The 23,985-nt window shown below is 51.6% G+C and overlaps 10 protein-coding genes across 10 annotated transcripts; 4 read left to right on the forward strand and 6 right to left on the reverse strand.

Moving 5' to 3' along the window:
* Window positions 1–13: 13 nt before the first annotated feature.
* BO87DRAFT_396597 (uncharacterized protein) lies at window positions 14–1,270 on the forward strand (the record flags this gene model as incomplete). Its single annotated transcript, XM_025625256.1, has 3 exons — window positions 14–59; window positions 91–631; window positions 769–1,270. 3 exons carry the CDS (start codon window positions 14–16, stop codon window positions 1,268–1,270), a joined length of 1,089 nt encoding a protein of 362 aa, XP_025480350.1.
* A 1,353-nt stretch (window positions 1,271–2,623) lies between these two features.
* Window positions 2,624–3,844, reverse strand: psoB (hydrolase psoB; the record flags this gene model as incomplete). The annotated part of the gene is made up of 1 exon (XM_025625257.1): window positions 2,624–3,844. The coding sequence occupies one exon, from the start codon at window positions 3,842–3,844 to the stop codon at window positions 2,624–2,626; it is 1,221 nt and encodes a 406-aa protein (XP_025480351.1).
* An 890-nt stretch (window positions 3,845–4,734) lies between these two features.
* Window positions 4,735–5,309, forward strand: BO87DRAFT_44862 (Zn(II)2Cys6 transcription factor domain-containing protein). Its single transcript, XM_025628304.1, has one exon. It carries the CDS (start codon window positions 4,826–4,828, stop codon window positions 5,216–5,218), a length of 393 nt encoding a protein of 130 aa, XP_025480352.1. The 5' UTR covers window positions 4,735–4,825; the 3' UTR covers window positions 5,219–5,309.
* Window positions 5,074–6,940, forward strand: BO87DRAFT_44853 (fungal specific transcription factor domain-containing protein). Its single transcript, XM_025628302.1, has 5 exons — window positions 5,074–5,150; window positions 5,203–5,455; window positions 5,517–5,752; window positions 5,828–6,173; window positions 6,244–6,940. Exons 2-5 carry the CDS (start codon window positions 5,400–5,402, stop codon window positions 6,824–6,826), a joined length of 1,221 nt encoding a protein of 406 aa, XP_025480353.1. The 5' UTR covers window positions 5,074–5,150; window positions 5,203–5,399; the 3' UTR covers window positions 6,827–6,940.
* A 1,725-nt stretch (window positions 6,941–8,665) lies between these two features.
* Window positions 8,666–8,937, reverse strand: BO87DRAFT_44911 (uncharacterized protein). Its single transcript, XM_025628335.1, has one exon. It carries the CDS (start codon window positions 8,904–8,906, stop codon window positions 8,706–8,708), a length of 201 nt encoding a protein of 66 aa, XP_025480354.1. The 5' UTR covers window positions 8,907–8,937; the 3' UTR covers window positions 8,666–8,705.
* A 1,079-nt stretch (window positions 8,938–10,016) lies between these two features.
* On the reverse strand, window positions 10,017–10,597 carry BO87DRAFT_396599 (uncharacterized protein; the record flags this gene model as incomplete). The annotated part of the gene is made up of 2 exons (XM_025625258.1): window positions 10,017–10,294; window positions 10,357–10,597. 2 exons carry the CDS (start codon window positions 10,595–10,597, stop codon window positions 10,017–10,019), a joined length of 519 nt encoding a protein of 172 aa, XP_025480355.1.
* A 991-nt stretch (window positions 10,598–11,588) lies between these two features.
* On the reverse strand, window positions 11,589–19,266 carry BO87DRAFT_435413 (polyketide synthase; the record flags this gene model as incomplete). Its single annotated transcript, XM_025627764.1, has 4 exons — window positions 11,589–11,827; window positions 11,894–12,657; window positions 12,755–15,211; window positions 15,242–19,266. The coding sequence occupies 4 exons, from the start codon at window positions 19,264–19,266 to the stop codon at window positions 11,589–11,591; spliced, it is 7,485 nt and encodes a 2,494-aa protein (XP_025480356.1).
* A 328-nt stretch (window positions 19,267–19,594) lies between these two features.
* On the reverse strand, window positions 19,595–20,457 carry BO87DRAFT_425553 (uncharacterized protein; the record flags this gene model as incomplete). The annotated part of the gene is made up of 2 exons (XM_025627311.1): window positions 19,595–20,250; window positions 20,322–20,457. 2 exons carry the CDS (start codon window positions 20,455–20,457, stop codon window positions 19,595–19,597), a joined length of 792 nt encoding a protein of 263 aa, XP_025480357.1.
* A 492-nt stretch (window positions 20,458–20,949) lies between these two features.
* On the forward strand, window positions 20,950–22,611 carry BO87DRAFT_386296 (acyl-CoA synthetase; the record flags this gene model as incomplete). Its single annotated transcript, XM_025624753.1, has 1 exon — window positions 20,950–22,611. One exon carries the CDS (start codon window positions 20,950–20,952, stop codon window positions 22,609–22,611), a length of 1,662 nt encoding a protein of 553 aa, XP_025480358.1.
* A 437-nt stretch (window positions 22,612–23,048) lies between these two features.
* Window positions 23,049–23,967, reverse strand: BO87DRAFT_435423 (SDR family NAD(P)-dependent oxidoreductase; the record flags this gene model as incomplete). Its single annotated transcript, XM_025627765.1, has 3 exons — window positions 23,049–23,385; window positions 23,436–23,525; window positions 23,600–23,967. 3 exons carry the CDS (start codon window positions 23,965–23,967, stop codon window positions 23,049–23,051), a joined length of 795 nt encoding a protein of 264 aa, XP_025480359.1.
* Between the last annotated feature and the right edge of the window lie 18 nt (window positions 23,968–23,985).

Raw genomic sequence — 23,985 nt, forward strand, 5'->3', positions numbered from 1 at the left:
CCTCCCTCCTAAAATGGAAGAACTGTTGACTCCCTTTCTACAATATACAGAAAAGGACCGTCGGTGAGCTGGTCCCGCTACTTAACGAAGTTCTGATCAAGCAACTGAACCTAGTGGCCACTTGCAATAGGTCTGACGCGCCTGCTTTTTCGCTGGCTCTTCACGGTCCAGAAAGACTGTCACGCACATCCCCATACCTGTTTCATGTGGCCCTACAGCGGGTGGATGAAGTTAGGGATTACTGTGTCTTTGCATGGTACCCGCAAACCCATGGCTTTGCTATCTCAGACGGGTTTATTCTCCTTCATCGTACCGCGCAGGGCGGGCTGCACCAAGTCAAACTCCCCGAGTATACTATACTCCCCCAACTAGAACATGGGCACTTCTCCCCTTACAATATCCATAAGCCCGGTAATGTCAAGCAATTTTACGATGCTATCCCCGACCGTCTTATCCCATACCTACAGACAGGCGAGCGATATGTACTCCTCTGGCCAGGTCAACAATATGACTCATGGAATTGGACCGATAAAGTAGAAAATTCTAAACTCGTCTTGCCAGGCGGGCCCTTCTTATCCTTCATAGTCGAGGACAATGAGATCATGCCGATCATGCCGACGTTGATCTGCGGGTGAGAACCTTCCTTGTTCCTCTTCTGCGTGTCCTACCCAAGAACACACGCTAAGATCCCTATGCACCCATATGGTTAGAGTGAAAGAATACTGTCCTACTCTGATTGCAAAAGTCGAATGTTGCCCCCAAGGCCAGGTGGTCACAGGATGGCCTCGTGCTTGCGACCCTTCATGTGACGTACGTGCCAACAAGTGGTAGCGGTGGTAGGCCGTTTACTTTCAACACGGCAGGATTGACCGTCGAGCTCTGGGTTTGGCGGGATCAGTGGGTCAATCTGGAAGGGTTCGTCTGCGGCGGAGGATGGGCATTCGTCGATGACCCAGATTTGCAAGTCTCGCCAGGCCGCGATAATGGCTTTGCCAGTTTGCGTCCAGGAGAAACGTGGTCCGAGGTCTTGCAGCTTCACTTGCTCACGGACATGGAGAGCAATGATGGCGGGGAAGCCCGGGTTGGGGAGGGGATCCGGTATCTCTTTAAGGGCCTCCGGCTCGACTGGTGGGTTTGGGGAAGTAGGGAAGACCATTTGGAGACGACAGTCACAATTCCAGCCACGGGAAGCTGGACGGTACGGGAGCCGGGCGAACAGCCTGACGTTTTTATCCCTGCGGCGGCACCAGTGGATTTGGAAATTATATAGAACGAGCCGATCGGAGGAGACGGATTCTAAACACGCTACTTGCGATATGTCTCAGGCACCTCGTGGGTCATCTGAATTTTAAGCAAGGCATCCAATTACACGATTCTTCCAGATCAAGCTTTGGGAGAGAAATATCCATGCGTCTATAATAACTTAACCTATCAGCAGTCCACAGTGATGACATTGTATACAGAAGAGCTCATAACTATACACCCATTCTAGCTCAATCTGGCTAAGCATGGCTCATTCTGTCCAAAATCATCTTGCTATGTAAGATAGACAAACTATAGTAAAAGGACAATCCTCCGAGCATGGGAAGCCCCGAATTGAGATTCCTCACTCGCTGCAAAAATTTCAATGCCTAATTTCCGTATTGATACGGAGTACATTACCTGAGTATCAATGGGACAAGCTCTCTAGGCTGCCTGACAAGCTCAAGCACTGGACAAATACCGATAAGACTAGCGTGGTGATGGTGACGGTGGGCGGCAACGATGTTGCCCTCGCAGAAATATAAAGCCAGACCAGGTGGGAGTTTCCCACGCAGAGTGTTGCGTTTGATGCGTCGGGTTCACTTCATAGAAGCTTTTGAGATTGAACCCGTATTGTGTCATACTTAGCGGAGCTAATCCTCTCGCATGGCTTTTCTCACATATTTCTCATCAGGCACGTCTTTACCATATGGGCCATACGTCACAAGCACTGGGAATCGGCTTTCCACTGCGGCTGCTTTGGACTTATACACATTGCAGCGAACCACTCCACCGTTTTCCAACCGCACAGACACGTTCTGCTCATATATATAGGGAAAGCTTGTTGAGTCGGTGGTTTGAATGTTGCGGTATTGGTTGGGCATCCTGAGTTGCTTCGACTGTTTCCCAGGAATAGATGCGGATGGCTCGAATGGAAGACGTGTCTTCAACACGATATAATCTTGCCTTTACGAAAACAACCACATTAGTATTCAGGCTATGAATCGAAGGTGTTTTTTTGGAACAATGGATAAATACTTGAACCATCTATTAGCTGTGGTTGGAGATAGGTGCAACCTCGGCTAACCGGCCTATGCTGGGGTTCAACCAACACCGAATGGCCCGAATGGCACGAATGCCTCCTCCTGACTAGGAAATGATCAAGTCAGCGTCAGAATAACATACTCCAGTTAAATCCACTGCGGAAAGGGTTTTAGAAGACAGTAGGCCGTGACCGTTCGCTAATTCGATCATTGGGTTCTGTGATTACAGACGCATAAGGTCTTACTAGAGCGATTGATAAGGGCAGGCCAGGGGTAAGGTACATTTAACTATAATATAGAAAAGCAGCGAAACTAGAACACCACATTTTCACAAATAATCACAGCCCTTTAGCTGGACTAAGCTGTGATTCTAGGAAATCGAAAACAACTTGATGCAATCGAAAGAAGGATCCTTGGTGACAATGTGCGTCTCCCCCTTCGTCTGTTCGTAGACTGACAAATTTGTGCTCACAGTTCAGATTTCTCTGAAGCTCCTCTGGCTGGCCTCTCAGGAAATGATCATTTTCTGCGTCGAGTATCAGACACGGTGTGGCAATAAGTTGACTGATCCCCTCCAGAGTGTATTTGTTGACTGCACGACTCAGCTCTGCCGGGGATGCCACGCCAAAAGTCCACTTCCCGTTGCGCAGAGCCCACCGGATCCCTGTCGAGAGAGACTGAACACAGTGGAATATTGGGTTGACAATCGAATCGTATCTGAGTTCAACAAGCTTCTGAATAAAGGACGGCTGTTGGGCCCGAAATGCAGAACCAAAATCGTACACGCCATCATCCAGGATGATGGCTCGGGCCCGATGCTCCCGCGTAGCTCCTCGCGCCACTAGGAACCCACCCATGCTCCAGCCAAAGATGACTATTGCATCTGCATCAATGTCCATGCGACTCACAGCATAGTCGACAACAGGGGTGAGTACGTTCTCCCAGTCGGGCCGAAAGTGTAGGTGCTGTCGCCGGATAGCTGCACCCTGCCCAGGCCCGTCGAAGGCAAGGAAGTTATAGCCTCTTGCTAGAGCCGCCGCTCCAATCGCAAACCACCCTTCACTCATGGTCGAGTCAAAACCGCCGTTGAAGATGATTGTCCGTCGAGGTTTTTTGGAGCTGTCAGGACTAACAAAATACCCTGGTAATGATGTGCCTTCGTAGGGGATGCTGATCGACTCGTAGGAAAACGTAGACAGCCCCATCGCCTCGACGAAAGCAGTCTCTGATCTTTCATACAATGACTGGGAGATTTTGTCTTCGTCCACATTTTCTCGACGGAAGAACTCGGCGGTGCGGAAATAATTCGATGCACGAAGGTATCCATGGTAGGCACTTTCTTTGTTCTGCACGGACTTCGAGAACTCTGCATTAGACACTGCCCGTTCTGCAGCGCCTTGCCATTCGCGAAGCCAGTCATCTTCGTTCCCGGGCCTGATTTTGGAACAGAGAGCTATCACTTCGCCGAGATCTGCCCCACCATAGTTGCTATATCCGGCAGCTCGAAGCGCTTCATAGCTAAAGGACTCGTTGGACTTGAAAAAATGATTGATAAGCATGGGTGGCATGTTTGGAGCCTTCCAGGGATAGAAGTGTGGAAGAAGTAATCCTCAGCCAGGAATTACAGGAAAGTCGAATGGTATCATTGCCGGTCGCGACCACATGATTGCAGACCGAGGACTTTCCTTTCTGTCACGCCATCCGCGGGCTGGTTCTGGTTCTTCGCCCTGCCGGCGTACGTAAACTACTGCATTAACTTTTGCTGACAGACACCAATTCGGACCGACTCGGACCAACTTTGGATCTTATACCCTTCTTAGGTACTTCTTCCATTCTTCGATGATTTGAAGAGGAATGAAGAATGACCCCCATACTGAGCTATAACCTCATCGCCTCGCTGGCGCAGCATGGAAGCTCCTCAGGTGCATCACCCGCAAAAAGCGAAACGAGCCCCGAATCTCGTAGCTATGAGATTGAATGTAAATAAGGGTGAATATAAAGGCAATATACTAAATAAGGTGGACGGTTCAAAGTGCGGACCCTCCCCTCCGAAGGTGCTCCAAATACCCACTGTACATGGGATTCGGCCCGAATTGAATTTGGCCATCCGCCATGAGACACACCAGATGGCGCTCAAATTGACTACCCCGCCCTCCAGAGGTAGCAATGAAGACATTCCAGAGACTCAATTCATAGCAAGAGATACAACGGCATGCAAGATCCGCGCGGTTCAATTCTGTAAGTTGCTGTTTCGATCGCACACCGAAAACAACGTGATGTTGAAGCAAAAGGTAGGGGCAGAGAAAACAGCAGGCGGTGAGAGGAAGCTTGGGATTTCCGTCGAGTAAATGAGACATAACCCGCAGGAACGTACGTACAGATATGCAATCTACATTTTCATGCGAAGCTGGAGACCATGGACAGTACCCAAATTCTAGCGAGCGGAGATGAAAATAATGAAAATACCAGAACCTTGTCGCACTCGTCTATCACTGCATGTTTGCGGTGCCGGGAACAGAAGGTGACTACATGTCCGTCCGATGCCAGAACCACTTCGCTTAACGTCGAATGACTCCCAGCTAAAGTGTGGTCGCGAACGTCCCACGTGCACTCGATGCGAGCGACTCAGTGCAAAATGTAACCATCCGCGGCCTCCAAATCGCCGGGGTTCACGGGGCCGGCGCCTGGGGACTCAACGCCGGCGCAACGAAGCAGTTTCGCAACAAACTTCTGCCGCTGAGACTCAGAAAATCAGTCCGATCCCTGGGCATCATGCTTCGAGTTCCCTTGGTCCTAATATTCATCGTGAAGACGATCCACCTCTCCTAAATTCCACTGGATTGGATGACACACCGGCGGCTCTAGGTATAGGAACACGTACTCCGTCTAATGTACCTGCTGATCCGAGCTGCACCAGGGCTGTTATACAATAGCTAATTGGTCCGTAGACATACCCAAGTCAGCTACGTACGATGACGCCTGTCGCATTGGAGCCAGGACGTTCCTCAGACCAGACACAATTACCACCACCCGCCCTGTGTCTTTCTTTGCTGGAGGTATACTTTACGCGCGTATATAACGCACCTCTACTGTTTCATAAACCCACTCTTTTTCATGGAAGGGAGACTCCATCGCTCTCTTTTTAGAGCTTTACTCGCGCTAGCAACTCTGTATGTCACTTTTAGACTCTAGCGCTTCTCCACGTTCAACTCAGCTAACACGATGCCCAAGATTTCTTCAGCCGAGGAATCATTCGAATGACATATTACCTGCAATAGAAGGGCAAGCAGAATTGACAATTTTGAGCTCATATCATTCTTGCGGTCGCCCATGGGCGAAAGCTGCTTTAAGAGAACTTTTGATCTCAGCCTTAGAGTGTCCATCTCTGATGATCGTCCAAGCGTTGGAGTGTCTGCAGCTGTATTGGTTTGGCATTGGTGACTTTCATTCTGGCAGTTTATGTCTTGGTAAGCTCTTGTGTCTACCATTGGTCAAAAGCATGCCTATGGATGCCTGAGGAACTTGTGTTGACAAGTTCACAGCCCTCGCCTATCGTTCATGTCATCTGCTTGGATATAGCAGGAAGTCTACGGACAACAGCGACTATAATGACGAGTCTCTCGAATCTGAACTTTCCCGTCGATGCTTCTGGGCTTGCTGGACATCTACATGCATCGTTATGGAACCAGAACCATGTATCAAATTGGCCTGGCAGGAAGTGGGCTTGGTGCCGCTTCCGGGACTGATCTCCAATACGTCGTCCGGCTACACGATAACTCTAAATCAGACAATGGATGAGAATTGGATTTCCAGGTCCTTGGATCGTCGGATAAGCAGTGACAGCTACCCTGGGAGTGCAGCCATCTCAATGAAAATGGTTGGTGTGTGGTCAGTACACATGTTGACCTGCAAATCTTCTAGCCTTGTATAGGTTTAACTGAAATGATGTTCTTTTTAGGGCGAAAATTCAACAATTGTGCAAAGAGCACACCTCTGCTCCAAATGCTCAAAGTTTTGGCCAACTCGAAAAATTATCTCACTTGGCAACATCGCTATTTGATGAGTCAACCACCCGGAGAAATTCCGGTCATCAGAATGATCCAAAAACCGAAGGCGAGAGCCTATTACTCGTCCACGATGCGCTCTACCACCAATGTCAAATCGCTGCCCATTGGATGATTGTCCCCCTTCTTTCGGGTATCCCTTCTGACCCAACAATTAGATCTGATAAGCAAAGAGAAAGTGCAGATACTGTTCTAAAACATGCAGAGCTGCTTGAACGGCTACTGGCGCCTTATCTCTATGGTCGAAGTGATATTTCACGTCTGCCTCCCCTTGTTGGCTTTGGTGCTTTTGTCGCAGGTATTGTGCTTTTGGCAACGGAAATTTCCCGCCAGGACTGTGGAGTGAATGGATCATTCACAAAAGACTGTCGAAACGGTCCCAGAATACCCGCAGTGAGAGCGATTGTGCATTTATTAGATCATCTGCGAGTCTATTGGAGAGCGTTGGAACGTCCGGTAAGTTGTACCTCGTTCTGATTGCCACGTTTGATGTCGTACTTTGACTTAAACGATCACCAGTGGGAAACCTTGAATTCCGCATTGTCGACAGACTCTTTCAAGTATACAAGACACGCCACACCAATGATTGTACGAGGTGGTATGTTGATGAGAATGCTCGTGCAATCCGGAAAGTTTCATTCGGCTAAACTAATACGAATTTAGATCGTCGTGTGGCATCATCCAGTGACTGTGAACGTCCCGAAATGCCTGGCGGATATAATCAAAGCGAGGATATCTCAAGCAAGCAGCTGCAACCCTCTGAAGCCGAGATACGTACGGGAGAACTTGAAGCCCAACTCTGCTCGTCTACAGCTCCCTTGAACGGGAATGGGTTAGGGGCGCCAGATGAACTAGGACGAAGTGACTCACCCATCGATCAGGTCAGTCTATCACGCGGCTATGACTGGTATAGCTTGTCTTTCGCGGACGCCGGACTTGAGCAGTTTGCTGGGCTTGAGCCTTCTACACTTTTTCAGCAAGGCTGGGGGTGGGGGTCATTTGGCTAGTGATCTACCGCCCAGAGAACACCTTGCAATAATAAAAAAATGGCTCGCATTGACGGCTTGCCAGAAAGTCGGACGCTAGTACTTTGCTTCCTCCTGCTTTCGCAAAAGCAGAGTCGTAAAAGACCTTATTAAGCATCCGGGGCAGTAAGTATGGCCACAAAATAGTGCCCAGATCTACTATCTTATAATAGCAGATCTTGTATTCACAGTACTTCTATATCTTCTCAGTAATATGATACTTAAGAGAGTAAGCCGTTCCTCACTATCTGGTATTAGTTTAACTAGGTCCGGACTTGGTAGTAAGCTAGCAACGGGTTCAATTGTGTCGCTCACTGCAACAGAGACCGCATCAGAATCGATCAGGTTTACTAGCTGCTAGTCAGTTCATTATCTCCGGCAGAATAAATGGCGCAAAAAACCAATACTATCACCGGCGCGGAATAAAGTATAAAAATCAACGCTAATTTCAACATCTCGATCACTAAGAGCATCAACGTCAATCGGATTATCTAAGATATATCAATCAACATAGTAAAATAACCGCAGAGCTATTGCATACCTATACTTAAATTAAAAAGGAGACGAACCAAAATTGACGATTCTCCAATATTCTCAGAGACTTAACGATAACCATAAAAGCGAAGCCAGAACTTCTACAAGAACAGGATCTACAAAACTAAAAGGCTAGATCTAGGGCGCGAGCTAAACATAGATGGAAACAAAAAAGTATATAACGATAGTACGAAAATACTAAGAGGTTCTTAGGCCAGGAAGATATATATTAAAATAATAACCAGGTTGGTCGCAACCCAGGAATTCAGAGAAATATTTATATCTGTAGAACCAGCTAATCCAAAATCATCTGAGGTGTGTCTTAAGGAGCTTACTTAGTTAAGCAGCAGATCAGAGCTAGGTACTTGCGCTGATTTTTATATTCTGTCCCTAATGCTCACTAAGCCCGATCTAGTTACTGATCAGAGCACTAGTTAAAATCGTCACGAAGTTCTCACTCTCTTCAGCCGGACAAAAAGTCTAAATACCGAAAGACGAGACAAAGCAATACCGCTATAACGATATTGAGTACGATCTTTATCCATTGCTCGTAGGTCAGACGCCGAGAGGCGGCCTACATTGTCGCGCAGGGCATCGTTCTATTTAACCCATCTCTGGAACCTTGAACGAGCTGGTCGTTAAAAGTTGGTGGCCTGCGAATGGTAGTCCGCAATCACGTGTATTTGGTCAAAATGCTACTACTTAATATAGGCTCCTATGTCTTCTCGTTGGCAAATGCAGATATTCCTGCTGCCTATGGATGGTGGCAAAGTGCATAAGTTAAGGTGCCGGACTGTTCACAGGGAGGGGTTAGAGGCCATCGAACGAATTTCTCGCCTGGTGGTCTCATAACACCACGAAAGAAATATCACACCAAGGGTGTGAGTGTTCAAAGAGAATAGCACCTGTCTGTAGTGTACTGGCGCTAGTCGCGCGAGCGCCAAGATTGCGCACCAGTTCATACCCTGAAGGTGCACCCACCCGACTACTGACCGCATGTAAGCCACACGCCGGGAGGTTAGTAGTTGGATAAGTAACCACCAGCGAATTTCTTCTCTTATATGTTTTTTTTTTTTTTTTTTTTTTTTTTTTTAGGTACTTCTTTCTCTTCATTTATTTCATTACTCCTTTAACCTGTAATACCCAGGTCACCCACCTCTTGTTTCGAGTCCGCAGATATCAGTGCTCTGTCCCAGTGACAACCACCGAACAAAAGTTATATACCAGAACTCAACCTGCTGCGATTCCCCTAACCTGCTTTGAGCTTCACTGTCCCACATCGTAAACGTTCGTTTGTCTATCATGGCTTGGATAGTAGATGATTAATCTCGGTCCTTGGTAAGTGACTTTGCATCAGAGGTCTTTCTATCTGAGTACTAGTAATGCTCAGTTAAAGCTAGTTCAATCAGCTCAGGTGGTCGATTTTATCGGTCACATATTTTTCTACCTTTGTTCCACCCTTCTATACTAGGCGAACCTCAGGCCACCCGATGATATACCAAACAAACCTGATCGGTATCTACCATACACAGAAGTAATTATAAATCTATATCCTATAGAACTACTAAGACCATTATACAGGTCTCTTTCACGCTTTCTTTTGGATTAATAATAAAATGTAATTAATGATTCTAGAAAAGAGCCGCTATCAGAGCTATCAATCTAATCTAAGAAAGCTTGTTCCCGGAACAGTTTGCTGCGTCGCCAAGATGAGCGTGCTTAGGAGAATTCGGCTGTTTATGTTTACGCCGGGGCTTGATAGCACCTTACTGTCATGTAAAAACTCAAGTATCCCTTAGCTAAACCCAAAGGTCGCGGCCACCTGTCCGTCGCATCCTTTACAACCCATTGGTTCACCGCAATGCCTGCCTTACGGGGAACGAGTTCTAAAATGAACCGTCCGCTGCGCAAAGGGCTGCACTATGCCATTGCCTCTTTGGGGGAAGATATTACGATCTCCCTCTGTTTTGTCTGTGTGAAATAACATCAAATTCCTTAGTCGACGTCCTGAATTAGGCCACCAGTAGTCATCACCACTTGGAATTGCTCTGATGAGTAACATCCCAATCGATGTTGCTATTTGATTCTTATATCTTCTGGCATCGTGTTTATTCAAGATCAAGATATGGACAGTCGCTCGGATCCGCGTAGAAGATGCCGCCCAATCTCTTGATCAATTCACAGCGTTCCTCCATGTTCTTCGCATTATGGATTATAGCTGTGCCCAGTTCACTAGCGCGGCCATATGTGGTATTCAATACCCAAACACCACCACCGTCTGGCCAGCCGAAGGAAACATACGGATCCGTATCCTCGCGTGTGTGAAAAAACATGAATTCCAACTCATCCCCATAGGTCTCGAACCATTTCGCACCTAAGCGACGCACTAGGGAAAGATGAAATGTGTTAGCGTGACACCTAGACTAATGCTTTGAAGGGGAAACGAACTACGATCACAATGTGCCTCCTCTTTGGCCTGCCAATCAAGGTCTGACTTGGAAGGTCGTTCGGTGTTCCCGAATCGGTCGATCCCGAGGAAATCCAGTTCTACCCCAACGCACTCGCGAAGAACATAGAAGCCCCCCCTTGAGGGGAAACCGTAAACTGCAACCCCTGGACCCGATCCATATTCAGCCCAGAAGCGCGGCTCCGGCTCAGTATGTACGCAGTCAATCCAGTTACTCGGCATGTCGGATGATGGTGCTGGTGCTGTTGCCGGCGCACGACGCATCTCGCTTACTTCACGTTGGGGCCGGAGGCGCGTGCCGGCCAAGTAAAGAACTGAAATGATGAAACAGGGAACTAGGACTGCAAGCATAGATCGCATAGTAGTGGGGTTCAGGCTAACAGATAAAATAATGTGATGAACTGAGGCCCTGGAGATGTCAAAAGGCGACCGTCGGACACGCGGAACTTGAGAGCTTGGAGAGGCTGACCCTGATCAGAGTGGAAGGCCAGTGAGATGCGCATTGGGCATGTTTCAACCTGGTCACGATTAGGCTGAAGCGTTCATTAAACAAGCATCGCGGAAGACCTGCCCTGTGGCCGGGAACACATCGTCAAACAAAGGGTCTCCGTTACCCGTGGATAGTTGGACACAGCCCGCCGATCACGGTCCCCGCTTCTTCTGTAGTAGTGTCACCACCGAGAGCTGCCTATGTAAAAGCCGTGAAACCTAGACAGACCCATCCTTTATCATGAATGTCCCAGTTCTAAATCCTAACTAATTGGGTGAGTAACTACCAGTAAATCTTTTTTATTATATATAAATATTTACTACTTTTTTTTTCCCCCATAATTCATACTTTTATTCCTTTTCCTCATTTCATTTCATTTTTTCTATCTGAATACTTACTCTTCCTATCTAAATTTTAATAAGTTAAATCTAAGTACTTCTTTTTTATTCTATATAGCTGATATATCTTTATCTTTCTAGGATACAGTTATATAAACTTCGTTATCTCAACAGAACTATACTGAATTATTTAGAATTTTGGTTAAACCGTTATATACCTACGAGCAACTCAACAATATACATGCGCGTCTATTTGAAGGCCCGCCCTTATATTGTTTCATGCTACCCAAGGAATACACCTACGACCAGATCTAGGAGCTGAACCGAGAGACTACAAAGCACAACTGCATTAACTGTTGTACCGATGGACATGCACGGCTGTTTATCAGTCAGCCTGCATGACATCACCCAGGCCCGCCATTGCCTCGCGAACAATCTCCTCCACGGTAATCCCCGCCAACAGCTTCAACACGGGCACGTCCACCCCCAACTCTCCCATGATCCACGCTCGGATGTCGACCGCGATCAACGAGTCCACGCCCAGATCCACCAGTGCCGTGGTCTCGAGAACCGGTTGATCAGCAGGGAGATGAAGAATGGAACGCACTTTCGAGACGATACCATCTAACAGCAAGAGTAAGAGTTTCAGTTAGGGTGCCGGTCAAGAAGAGGGGTTTATAGTCAACTCACCTAAAATAATCATCTGGGCTTCCTCCTTTGCCTTAGACTGTGCCAGCCGCGCTCGCGTCGAAGCAGCCTTCTTGCCCTCCTCACCACCCCGCATGTCACCATACTCACGACGCAAGCAGTTTTCCTGTTTCCAGTAGTGCGAGAAGCGGACGTTCGTCGCCCACGTCACGCCTCGCCCCACTGAATCCTCTGGATCGGTCATATCGACCCGGGGAATTCCGGCTGTAATCACTGACCCCTGGGCTACATCAGATGCTGAGGATGCTTGTAAAGGTCGCCCTGCTCGAATTCCCTCCGCGAACAAGGCATGTAGGTGCTGCTCCCCCATCGGCAGACAATACGCCTCCAGCCGCGCCATTTCCTGCGCCGAGTACTGAGCCCGCTGCCGCTTTACGTACCCGACGTCCGTCATACGGGAGATCTGGATCACGGAGCCTGTTAGATGGCGTCGCCGCCGCTGTGTGATAAGCGCTTCCGAGGCGACGTTGGCTGCGGTGTAGGCACTCTGGCCTAGGTTGCCTAGCGTGGCGAGGATGGAAGAGAACGCGATGAAGAATTGGAGGGGTTGGTCGCCGACCAGGTTGTCGAGATACCGGAGGCCTTGGACTTTGGGTTGCAGGACTTCGTGTAGTTCGGCTGCGGTGGTTTGGGTGAAGAAATTTTCACGCATGAGCATGGCGCCGTTGGCAATGCCGTCTAGCGGGGGGTAGGTTGTTGTGATTGTTTTGTGGATTGCGTGGAGGTTGGGTAGGGAAGTAATATCTCTGTGTGAAGTTTGGTCAGTCTGGTTCTTCTGCTTGTTTGACTTGTGTACCCTGGGTGGGTGGGGGAGAAGAAAGGGGGCGAAGGGGACTGCAGTACCCAGCTATGGTGATTATATTGGCTCCGTGACTTTGGCGATGTCTTTCGACCCAGTCTGGTGACATTTGTGGGCGTCGGCTCGTTAAAATAATCGTTCGAGCGCCATGGTGAACCATCCAGTCGCACAACGACTGGCCGAGATCACCGGTCAAGCCAACGAGCCAATAGGTTCGATCCGGACGCAGGATCTGCGTGGACGCATCGATGGGCTGATAGTGGACGGACAGGGGGATCGGGCAGGACCAGTTGACAATGGAAACCCCTGGCAGTGACCTGGGCTGACAGTCCAGGAGATCTGGTAGCCCGTATTCCGGATGGTGCGCGCTCACGTTTAGCACGATGTACTCTTCTGCGGCCGTATGAGCATCACTGAGCAGCTCAGTCAAGTCTGTTAGTAGCGGAAGAGCTGGCAGAAAGAATACTTCGGCGACCCCAGATGGAGGTGCATATCGTTGGAAATGCCCTCGGAGAGAGTCCAGTGTCTGTGTCGGAGCAGCACTGTCGTCCGAGAAATTGATAATGACCTGAAGGTCTTTGGGGAAAGCGGCGTTCAAAACTCGTCTGGGAGCCCGCGGATTGCAGTACACCCACGGCCCCATAGTGGCCAATTCTTTACTGGCTGTGAGGTAGTGGACCTGGCATTTCTTCGCCTGGAGTTGGAAGGTCCAGATAGCTTGATACATGGCAGCTGGAGGATCAAAGGCATAGAGCAGAACGCTAGTTCCAGGCGCGATGTCCTTCACGACAGACGCGATGAGAAGGTGGGCGACCAGAAGGCCAAAGTATTGGGAGTGACGGCTTATCTCGGGGCTCACAGCGATCGATGACAGTTTCGGTGCGGTCAAGATTGACGATATCTCATTGGAGGCCACCACCACGGTCTCGCCGGTGACAGAGTCGACGCCCTGATGCAGGAAGACGGGTCCATCACGGGTCGGCAGGGCTGTCAATGCCGAGCGGGTCGTGCGTACGACGCGAGAGTCAACCCCCTCATCCGATAGGAAGGGACTCTTGTCGACCAAAGTGAATATGTCGTTGTGCCATTCTAACGAACACGCTTGTGTTTCCACATGAATGGGAGCCGAGACCTTCCTCCTTGAGCTGTTGAGCCGGTTGTTGGCCGGCTCCAAGGGGTGCAATCGTGGTATCAGTAGCTGGCCGGTCGAATCCAGTGCCAGCTCCGGCTCGAAGGTGGGAAGTGCGTCAGGATCACTCGTGCTGACCAGGCGCAGCAAGCTCTTAGTAATGACTCGAACGATCGTATCAAGGTCACTCTCGCGGCTGATGTCGATCATTTGTAGGCGCAAATGAGGCAATTCATGAGCCAGAGACCGTGCCAAACCAACCGACAGAGCAGATGAAGAATTACCAGCGCGGTAGTCATCAGTGATCCACAGCATATGTCGAGCGGAGTCTACAAGAGTCTGCAGCCCTTGCCAGGCCTCTTCTGATTGCCTTACGCTCTCCGGATCCAGATGGGCCAGGTTGAGCACTGTTGGTTTGATGGGAAAGGAAGCGCCATTGAGCTCCTCCAAGGAATGGAAGTGCGTAAGGTTATGAGTATGGGCTGCCAACTGCGTCTGCACTCCCTGTAGAATTTCGGGTTGGGGGAAGCTGGGCTCAGCGACGATGACCAACTCCTCCAAGACCGGCTCTGGCGACAAGCCAACTTGTTCGTCCACCGCTTGCGCGACCATGACACTGATAGGCCAAGCAATGGGATCTTTCAGCGGAGTGTGCGTATCGACGCCAGAGAACCCGGTGGCTGCCAGCAGCTCCTGCCAAGTTTCCAACGAGACAGTCGGCGAGTAGCGACGCCCTTCCTCGCGACCAGCCCACCAGCCTGTGAAGCCTCCGAAGATTAGCCCCAGCGCCATGGGCCCATCTCCCAGCACCTCTGTCAGGATCAGGAATCCGCCCGGTTTTAACAACCGCCGGACCCGGCGCAGGGCATCCTTCAGCGAGGCCGCCACATGCAGCACCGCATAGGCGACAACCACATCATAGCTGCCTTCCTTGAACCCTTGCTCCATGGGATCCACGTCGAGATCAAAGGTTTGGAACTCCATCCGGTCGGCGAAGGGGGCAAACTGCTGCGCCGCCTTGTCGAAGAAACCCGCCGACACGTCGGTGAACGTGTAGCGTGCGAGAGCGTCGCCCAGAGCGGGCAAGACCGAGCGTGTAGCACAGCCTGTACCTGCTCCAATCTCCAACACTTGGAGCAGACGATAGCGATGGGCGAGCTGGGCAATGATCGCGCCCAGCGGCTCCTGGGCGGGCGCGCATACCAGGCTGTTCTGATACCACTCGCTCAAAGTATCATCAGCCATGAAGCTCTGTAGCATCGTCGTATCATGTCGGATGACCGCTGGAAGAACCTCTGACGCCATGCGAATGAGTCTGAAGTCGATGTCATCGGCTGAGTATTGGCTTCGTATCTGATCTATCTGCTCTGCACTGTCCTTCAACCACTGCGGCGAAGCGTACGGGTGTTGGCCCGTGCGAACGGTCTCCTGCAGCCAGATGCAAAAGTCGAGGAAGGCTCCATGATGCGGTTCGATATCAACCGCCGTCGTTCGTAATCCAGTCTCCGCGTCAACTAACTGCCCACTGATCTGAGAGATATAGTATAGGGCCACCCGTTCCCAGTCAATGGTTTTGGCCAGCATCGCCCGTGTTGCTCGCCGACTGCCGAGCGCGAGCTCGCCGTTGGGCTCAGCCACGCCCCATCGAGTCTCAGAGAAGAGTTGGAGATCGTTGTCGGCCGTGGCGGGGGAGGCGGGCATGGTGTTGATCCGTTCCATCTGGACGACGCCTTGCCCGGCGGCATTGAACATAGAGACATCGCCACAGATACCGTGCGGGTCTAGCTGGTCCACATAGCTCTCCACCGTGAATTGCGTATCAAATTCCCCAGAGCTGCAGAGGGGGAGATTGACCGTGACCCGCTCGATCGAGACGGGCATGTACAGGTTCCACAAACTCCCATCCCGGTGATCTGTGAAGGCCGAAAACAGAACCTGCACCGCATTGTCTAGCAGCGCCGGGTGCAGGACTGGTTCGTCTTCTGCCGCCTTTCTCCAGTCTACTCCTGCGAGCGCCATTCCCAGTGATCGACGGAGGCGGGCAATTCGCTGGAAGGGACCCGTGTATTCGTAGCCTAACTCGGCCAGATGGCTGTACACGTGTCCGGGATCCAGATCCGTCATCATTGCTGGCGACGAAGAAGAGGTTGCTTCGGGCAGAAGATCCTCGACCGGGTTGCCCAGGTGGATCGTGATGTTCATCGTGGCCGCAGCAGTAGATCGGCTCGTTTCCTCTGTCGGGTCCACATCCACTCTGAACCTTGCCTGAACCACCTGCTCATCATCACGAGACACCTGAGCACTGACGGTGGTGCTGACTCCATCCTTCTCGTCCACCCTAAGGGCCTTGAGGAAGTTGACTTCCTCGAGGGTAATCGCTTGCACTGGTCGTCCAGCGGCCACCTGCAGAGCAGCCTCCACTGCCAATGCCAGATACCCCGTGGCTGGAAAGATGATCTGCCCTTGAAGAATATGTCCGCTCAGCCAATTTAGCCGGTCAGCACACAATATATTTGACCAGTGGTACACGTTGGTCGCGTCAACTGCTTCAACCAGCTCGTCCCGTGATCCTAGCAAGCTGTGGACTGGAGTTTTACACATCGTATGCTGCGTGACACGCCGTTTGGTAGAGCGGGTTGACGACCCTGGGACCCAAAAGCTATGCTCATGGTCCCAAGGATACCTCGGCAGGTCCGTCAGTCCCGGCCTGTGTGGTGTGTGCGCGAAGGCTTGGAGATTGGGGACTCCCGCACTGCCTAGATGCACCCACAAGTCACCTAGACATTCCGAAATCGCCATCTTGTCTGCCTTGCTCCGGTGAAGGGTTCCTGAATAAGGGAGCGCCGAGCCACGGGCTTCGATTATGGTCTGCATGGCGGGCCCCTGAAGGGCCGGATGTGGACCGAGTTCGAGACAGAAATTCACCTCCATCTCACGATTTGTGATGGCGCTGGAAACCGCATGGTGGAAGAGCACAGGATTCACCAAGTTGTCTACCCAGTACGATGCGGCTAGTTCTATGCTTCTCTCAACATTATGACTATCATAATCACTGTCATCAATCATGGCCTGCCCCGATCGTACGCTCGAGTACCAGCGCGGGGCGTTGTTGCCCGAAGGACGCAGGACCTCTACTTGACACCGGGCCAACGAGGCGTGATACTCGGCGGCACACGCGCGCATATGATGCGAGTGATACGCGGTTCCAACCTTTAGCAGCCGGTTGAAGACCTTGCAACTATCCAGGTAGGCTTTCATCTCCGCCACTGCATCCGCGTCGCCCGAGAGCGTCACGCTGGATGAGGAATTCACTGCTGCTACCCCCACTCGCTCCTCAAATGCAACGGTGTTGACCAGCTCTTCCGCCGCGGCCTGAGACAGACCCGCGGCCAGCATCTGGCCCTCCTTGGGCAGGGCGGGGAGCATGCGACTGACGTGCAAGCCTCGATAAAAGGCGATGCGGATAGCGTCCCTGGGGCGTAGGAACCCGGCGACCGCGGCGGCGGCAATCTCGCCAGAGGAATGGCCTACCACCGCTGCGAACGAGACCCCGCCGACAGCTTGCAACAGGTGGGCGAGCATCAGTTGTACCGCGGTACAGGCAGGTTGGCAGACCTCGGGGACCTCCAGGCGCGCTTCCTCGGAGGGTCGCTGCAGTTCCTCGCGTAGGGACCAGGAAGGTCGGTCCTCCTCGGGCAAAGATTGTAAGGCGGCATCCAGGCTATCGAGGAATGAGGCCACCGGTGGATACGCCGCGAGCAAACCCGCACCCATCTGCGACCACTGGGCACCTTGACCCGTGAATATTCCGAGGATGCGTGATTCTCGTAATGAGGAGCGGTGGCCCGCCGACGGGAACTCGGCGGCGAGGATCGCAGCAAGACGTTCCTGTAATACCTCTAGCGAGGACGCCGGGAAGCTGATGCGGACGGGAAGGAAGGATCGCTGTCCGGCCAGTGTTGACGCTAGATGTGCTGGGTCGATAGATGGGTGGGCTTGCAGGTACTCGTTGTATCGTTTGAGCATCCCTATCAACGACCTTTCTGAGGCGGCCGAGAAGACGTAGGGGAAAAGGGACGATGAGCACGATGTTGGCGCCTGCGAATAAATTCCAGAAGGCGGGACCTCCGGCAGCCCAACGGACTCCAAGATGACATGGGCGTTGGTGCCTCCGAACCCGAAGCTGTTGACGCTGGCTCGACGTGGAGTAGCGGATGATGACCTCTTGGACCATGGCTCAGCCTTGGTCGGGACAGTCAGTTGAGTACAATACGGTGCAACCTTCGGATTCAGCTGTAGGAAACCCAGATTTGGCGGAATTATCCCATGTTGTAGGGCCAGAGATGCTTTCAGGACGCCAGCCAGGCCCGCAGCGCCCTCGGTGTGACCGACCACCGTCTTGATGCTGCCTACCCATACAGGACAGATCTCGCTGTGGTCTGGCGTAGATGTGAGCGAAAAGGCTGTGGCTAGCGCCTCTGCCTCCACCGGATCTCCGGCTTGGGTGCCAGTACCGTGGGCTTCAATATACTGAGGTCGATCACTGGGCTGGGTGGGATCCAGCCCCGCACGACGGTAAACGTCTTGAATGAGGCTCACCTGAGCCGCTGCGCTAGGTAGTGTAATCCCACTGGTACGTCCGTCGTGATTCACCCCGGTTTCTCGGATCACGCATTGGATGTTGTCGCCGTCGGCGAGGGCGCGGGAAAGTGGCTTCAACAGGAGGGCCGTGATCCCCTCCCCACGGGCGTACCCATCGGCGCTAATATCCCACATCTTGCAGCTCCCGGTGGGAGAGAGCATGCCTAGATTGCTGAATCCAATGAAGGGACGACTGTCAAGAAGCAGGTTGGCCCCAGCTGCTACGGCTAAGCGAGATTCCCCTGTCCGTAGCTGCTGCACCGCTTGATGAAGAGCGACCAGGCTGGATGAGCAGGCAGTATCCACCGTCACAGACGGGCCATGCCAGTCGAAAAAATGCGAGATGCGATTCGAGGCCTTGTTCGGCGCCGTGCCTGTAATGTGATACGTTGAGATTGAATCATTGTCCTGACTACTGAGCGTTAAATAGTCATGGAACATCACCCCCGTATATACGGCGGTGTCGGAACCACGCAATCCCTCGACGGGCATTCCTCCCTCCTCCAGCGCCTCGTAGACTGTCTCTAGTAACAGTCGATGCTGAGGATCCATAGCTTGCGCCTCCAGGGGGTTAAGGTTGAAGAACGAAGCGTCAAAGTTGGCGACATCCTGTGAAAGAAAATACCCGCGAGGAGAGGCATTGTGTCGTGATGGTGGAATTCGATTTGGGGGTAAGTCTTGGGAGACGTCGTAGGGTTGTTGGAGAAGAGTCCAGAGCGTCGAGGGTGAATCACACCCGCCCGCCAGTCGACATCCGCTGCCTATGATGGCGATAGGTTCGTTCATCGTAAAATAATGGGCGTAATCCAGAACTAGAAAGAAAAGGAACCAAGGAAGAAGTTTATTAGATCATAAACGATGAATGACAGTTCCGTAGCCCCCTTCCAGTGTGGCCAATGTCGTCTCTATGAGGGAAAGGTTGAATTGGTTCAGGCCTATTGCCACAACCAGACCGCAGCCGAAATTGAACCCATCTATCTCATTTACGAACAGAAAAGTAATAGAAACATGATAAAAAGTCATTTTTGCAGACCAGTTCTAGCTAGCCATGTCGCCCTGCTCAGCTGCAGATCAGTCCGATAAAGTTTAAGCCAGCTCCATGCGCTCGGGATTCTCATTTCTGGGCTGAACAGGGGGCTGTGTGAAGGAATTGAGCAACCTTGCGTACCAGAACGGGATCACGAGGGATCTCATGTCCGGCCGCCGTCTCCACCATCTGGGCCTTACCTGTGGCGCAGTGTGTTTGCAAGGCAAGTGCGTCGGCCCGATAAGGGTCTTTGGCGCCGACAATATGCAGTGACGGGAGCGAGATCTGGGCCAGTGGATCCAAACTCATGGGAGCCTTCCCGTACGGCCACAGTAGCGGTGTGGCTGCATTCCATTGCCGACAAAGCAGGGGATGGTCAGCGGCGCCAAAAAGGCTCGTAATATTGTCCGTCTTGCCGAGAACCTCGGAGGATTTCCCTTCCTCTGCAATAGTACGGCAGTGTCCCTCCTTATCCAGCGTAAACCCGGGGCTTTCGAGATCCCAACATTGGATTGCGCAGAAGAACACCGCACATCTGAACTCGGCATGAGGATATGGCCGGTTGGCGTCGTAGAGAAGGTAGGAAGCGGCCAGGGCGGCCCCCTGGGAGAATCCTAGAATCCCATCGAACGGGCCGTGGAGGTCGATGAATTGCTCCAAGCGGTTGACCGCTTCTAGCACGGTGTCCGGAGAGGGAACGGTGAAGTAAGAGTAGTAAGGCCCCGGAAAGAACTTGTCGACTCCTAGTTTGTCGCGACGGTCAGTCTTACCCTCGCCTACACAAAACCTAATTGCTGTGAAAAGAGCATTCTACCTGGCGCGGGTGGAGTTTCCAGCTCCCCCTGGAAAAAGACAAACTCATGGCCTGGCAGCTGACGTTTGATCATGTATAGCTGGGCCTCCAGTATGGCATTTCCGGTGCCGATGCCGTGCAGACATAAAAAACGCATGATGATGATTGTTGGAAGCGGTGGTGTGATGGTGTCTGAGATGCTTCTTAGAGTTGACAACAACACCCTTTTATGGAGCCCCGTGTCATATGCTGGGCGCAATTGTTTATGAAGATTCCATCGCGCCTTGCGCAAGGGTCCCGGTTTGCATCATGATCTACGTACTCGTTGGCTGTATGAGAGCCCGTAGCTTGTAGACAGGAAACTCTCCTCGGCGACACCTTCAGTATGCCTATGCAGAATAAGTCTATAGTGGACGGATTCTGTTTGCTGGGCCACGGTAGGTTCAATGATAACTTGTCAACGTAAGGGGAACAAGGGGTGATGTTAAAAAGGAGAGCGCATTATATTTGCTTGGTAGCGGTAATGTAGATCAGGGCTTCGCGGCGACGCACTTCGAGAACAAAAGGGGGATCCATCCATAAATCGATACATCGGCCTTTGCTACTACGCTGCTCACCTTTCTTACTAAATTCTCAAATTGGTAGCAAGATGACCCGAATTCAGCCTGGCCCCAAACCTACTTTATTCAACTTCGCCCGAGAAGTCATCGATCGCTGGAGTCAGCAGAGAGCCGACTCCTCCGCTCTCGTCCTAGTAACGAAGGGAGAGCGCCGCGATGTCTCGTATCGTGAGCTTAGTGAGCGCTCCATCCACGTTGCCACCGCGTTGTACGCGCTAGGAGTCCAACAGGGAGATACCATTGTCGTCTCGGCCACACGTTGCCAGGAATGGTATGAAATCCTTTGTGCTACGATTCGCAGTGGGATTCTGGTCTGCCCCGTGGCCGGCGCACTCTCTGCTTCCGATCTCGAGTATCGCATTCAGAAAGTCGGCGCCAAAGCCTTCATCGGCGACCTACCTCAGATCCAGAAGGTCTTGTCCGTCCGGTCATATCTTCCTACACTCCAACATTTGATCCAGGTAGGGTCCGATGAAAAGGTCCCCGAAGCACTTGGGTATCCAGCCCTGGTTTCCATGGGCCAAGCGAATCGCGCAGACATCACCGTCGATTCGGAGGGAAGCTCGCCTTGCGTCCTTTATTTTACTTCAGGGTCAACCGGACAGCCAAAGCTAGTCCAGCATAGCCAGATCTCTCTAGCTTTTAGCAGTCGAATTGCCGGAGAGCACTGGTGTCAACTCCATCCGCATAGTCTCTTCTGGAGCCTTTCCGAAGTGGGCTGGGTCAAAGGATCGTGGGCGGTATTCGCTGCCTGGAACCACGGCGCTGCGTTGCTCGTGGATGAAACACCGGGACTAGCCTTTGATCCCATCCAAACGCTAAGGATCTTGCACGAGTATCCGGTCACCAGCTTCTGTGCCACTCCGACAGCCTACAGGCAGCTCGTCACGTCCGGGAGTCGGCAATTTGCGGCCACCCACCCGCCTCGATCTCTCAAAGTCTGCATTAGTGCTGGAGAGGCAATTGAGGGGTCTGTTATTGAGGCCTGGCGACAGGTCACTCGGGGTGCTACCATACTCAATGGGTACGGTTTAACCGAGACAGTCTTCCTCTGCACGGAATCCACCAATGATCAACGACCGGGGTCGATGGGTCGACCTCTACCCGGGGTTCCGCTGGAGGTCTTAGGAGAGACGGCGGAACCAGCCTCCATTGGAGAGGAAGGTGCTCTTGGGGTGTGCTTGTCTGCTTGCGCAGACTCCATCTATGATGTCTTCAATGGCTACGTCGACGACCAGGGGGTTGTGACGCGACCCGTGGTTCGTAACGCGAAGGGTATGGAGTATTACTTAACTGGAGATCGGGCGTACCAGGATGCGGACGGTTATTTCTGGTTCAAGGCGCGAACGGACGATATTATCAATTCATCCGGGTATCGCATAGGACCTAGCGAAGTGGAAGCCGTTTTACAGATGCATCCCGGGGTTCTCGAATCGGCGGTCATCGGCATTCCAAATGAAGAGCGGGGCTCGATCATCAAGGCGTATGTAGTGCTGAACAAGGAGTACGAGCAGCATCCATTGCGCAAGCTCAAGGTGGAACTCCGGCAGCATTGCCTCGATCATAGCGCACCCTACAAGTGTCCACGGGTTATCGAGTTCCTCTCAAGGGCCGACTTGCCTCGAACGGTAACGGGGAAGGTACAGCGTCATGTGCTTCGTGCTCGCGAGCAGGAAAGGTCAACAGCATAGGAAATTAGGAATGAAATGAAATATCCTTCAAGATTCGTTCTGTAAGCTGTTCAGTATCACGTAGTAATCGCTATCTCTATATATATGATTACTCTTCTGCACCGGAAAAGTGAATAAGCGAAACTAAAGGACACATGTATACTTCAATTGATGTTTCCGAAAGCACTTAGATTCGAGTATGACTGAGTGACTATATCGCAGAATCCAGTTCTACTCCTGGTCCCAGAGACCTAAATGCGCCGGCATGGAATTATCATCATTGCTTCTTATTTTCATTTCCTAAGCTAAACTTGGTTGAATCTTCCTAACTGGATGTCACCCTTAATGTAACTAAGCTTTTGAGAAGAAGAGGTAAACAGGATAATGAATGAAATGGCATTTGCTTCCAAACGGCTTCCTGGACGATCCAGAAATAACTGCTACTATCTAGCTGTCTCCTAAATGTAAAGATGACCTCCACTCACGGAGACCGTATTTCCATTGATCCAGCTTGCTCCCGGGCTAGCCAGAAACGCGACGACGTTTGCCACCTCTTGAATGGTGCCATGACGTTTGGCTGCGCTGGGCCCTTCGATCTGCGCATCCCGAAACTCGTCAGGGATTTCCCCACCTTCTATGGCGGTGTCAATCTCGCCTAGTGCGACATTGTTGACCGTCATCTTGTGTGGGCAGGCCAGCTCGTGCGCCCACTGACGGCCCAAGCATTCCAACGCCGCCTTGGTGGCCGCAAAGAGAGAAAGGTTGCTAGCACCCATGCGAGAAAGGGCGGACGATCTACAAGCGCTTAGCAGGCTGGATAAGCAGGAGAGAATGGCGGAACTCACATGTTGATCACACGGCCGTCCTTTTCTGCAATGTGAGGGAGCAGGGCTTGCACCAGCAAATGTGGAGCACGAACATTCACCATGAATTCACTAGACGAGATAAATGTACATCAGACTATACTGACTTTCATTTTAAGCTTCAAAACATTACAACGGCCCCTTACTGTTCGAACAATGCTCCGTCGAGTTCTGCAACTGGAAGAAAGGGGGGATATGCTGCTGCGTTGTTGACGAGGATATCGATGCGTGAGACCTGCAGTCCCTGTAGCGCCTTTTCGATCACACGACGGCCGGCGTCCAATGTCGACAGATCGACCTGCACCAAGGACGCAACACCACCGAGTGTGGTAATCTCATTTGCCACTTTCTGGGCTGCCGGGGTGCTTTTGTCCGCATGGTAGACAATAGCAACCTTGGCGCCACGCTGGGCGAGTTCGATGGCAATACCAGCTCCAATGCCGCGGGAACTACCAGTCACAATGGCTGCTTTACCAGCAAGGGAGACAGTAGGGGGCAGGTTCAAGATAGTCATGGTCGCTCTTGTTGCTAA

Source organism: Aspergillus neoniger (assembly GCF_003184625.1).
Source record: "Aspergillus neoniger CBS 115656 unplaced genomic scaffold BO87scaffold_14, whole genome shotgun sequence".
NCBI classification, from domain to species: domain Eukaryota; kingdom Fungi; phylum Ascomycota; class Eurotiomycetes; order Eurotiales; family Aspergillaceae; genus Aspergillus; species Aspergillus neoniger.

Excerpts from the sequence above, each read along its gene's own strand:
- BO87DRAFT_44862 (XM_025628304.1), top strand. The coding sequence starts at position 4,826 with ATGCCAGAACCACTTCGCTTAACGTCGAATGACTCCCAGCTAAAGTGT.
- BO87DRAFT_44853 (XM_025628302.1), top strand. The coding sequence starts at position 5,400 with ATGGAAGGGAGACTCCATCGCTCTCTTTTTAGAGCTTTACTCGCGCTA. Across the intron at positions 5,753-5,827 it reads TTCTGGCAGTTTATGTCTTG|CCCTCGCCTATCGTTCATGT; the intron begins GTAAGCTCTTGT and ends ACAAGTTCACAG. Across the intron at positions 6,174-6,243 it reads ATGAAAATGGTTGGTGTGTG|GGCGAAAATTCAACAATTGT; the intron begins GTCAGTACACAT and ends TGTTCTTTTTAG.
- BO87DRAFT_44911 (XM_025628335.1), bottom strand. The coding sequence starts at position 8,906 with ATGCGGTCAGTAGTCGGGTGGGTGCACCTTCAGGGTATGAACTGGTGC.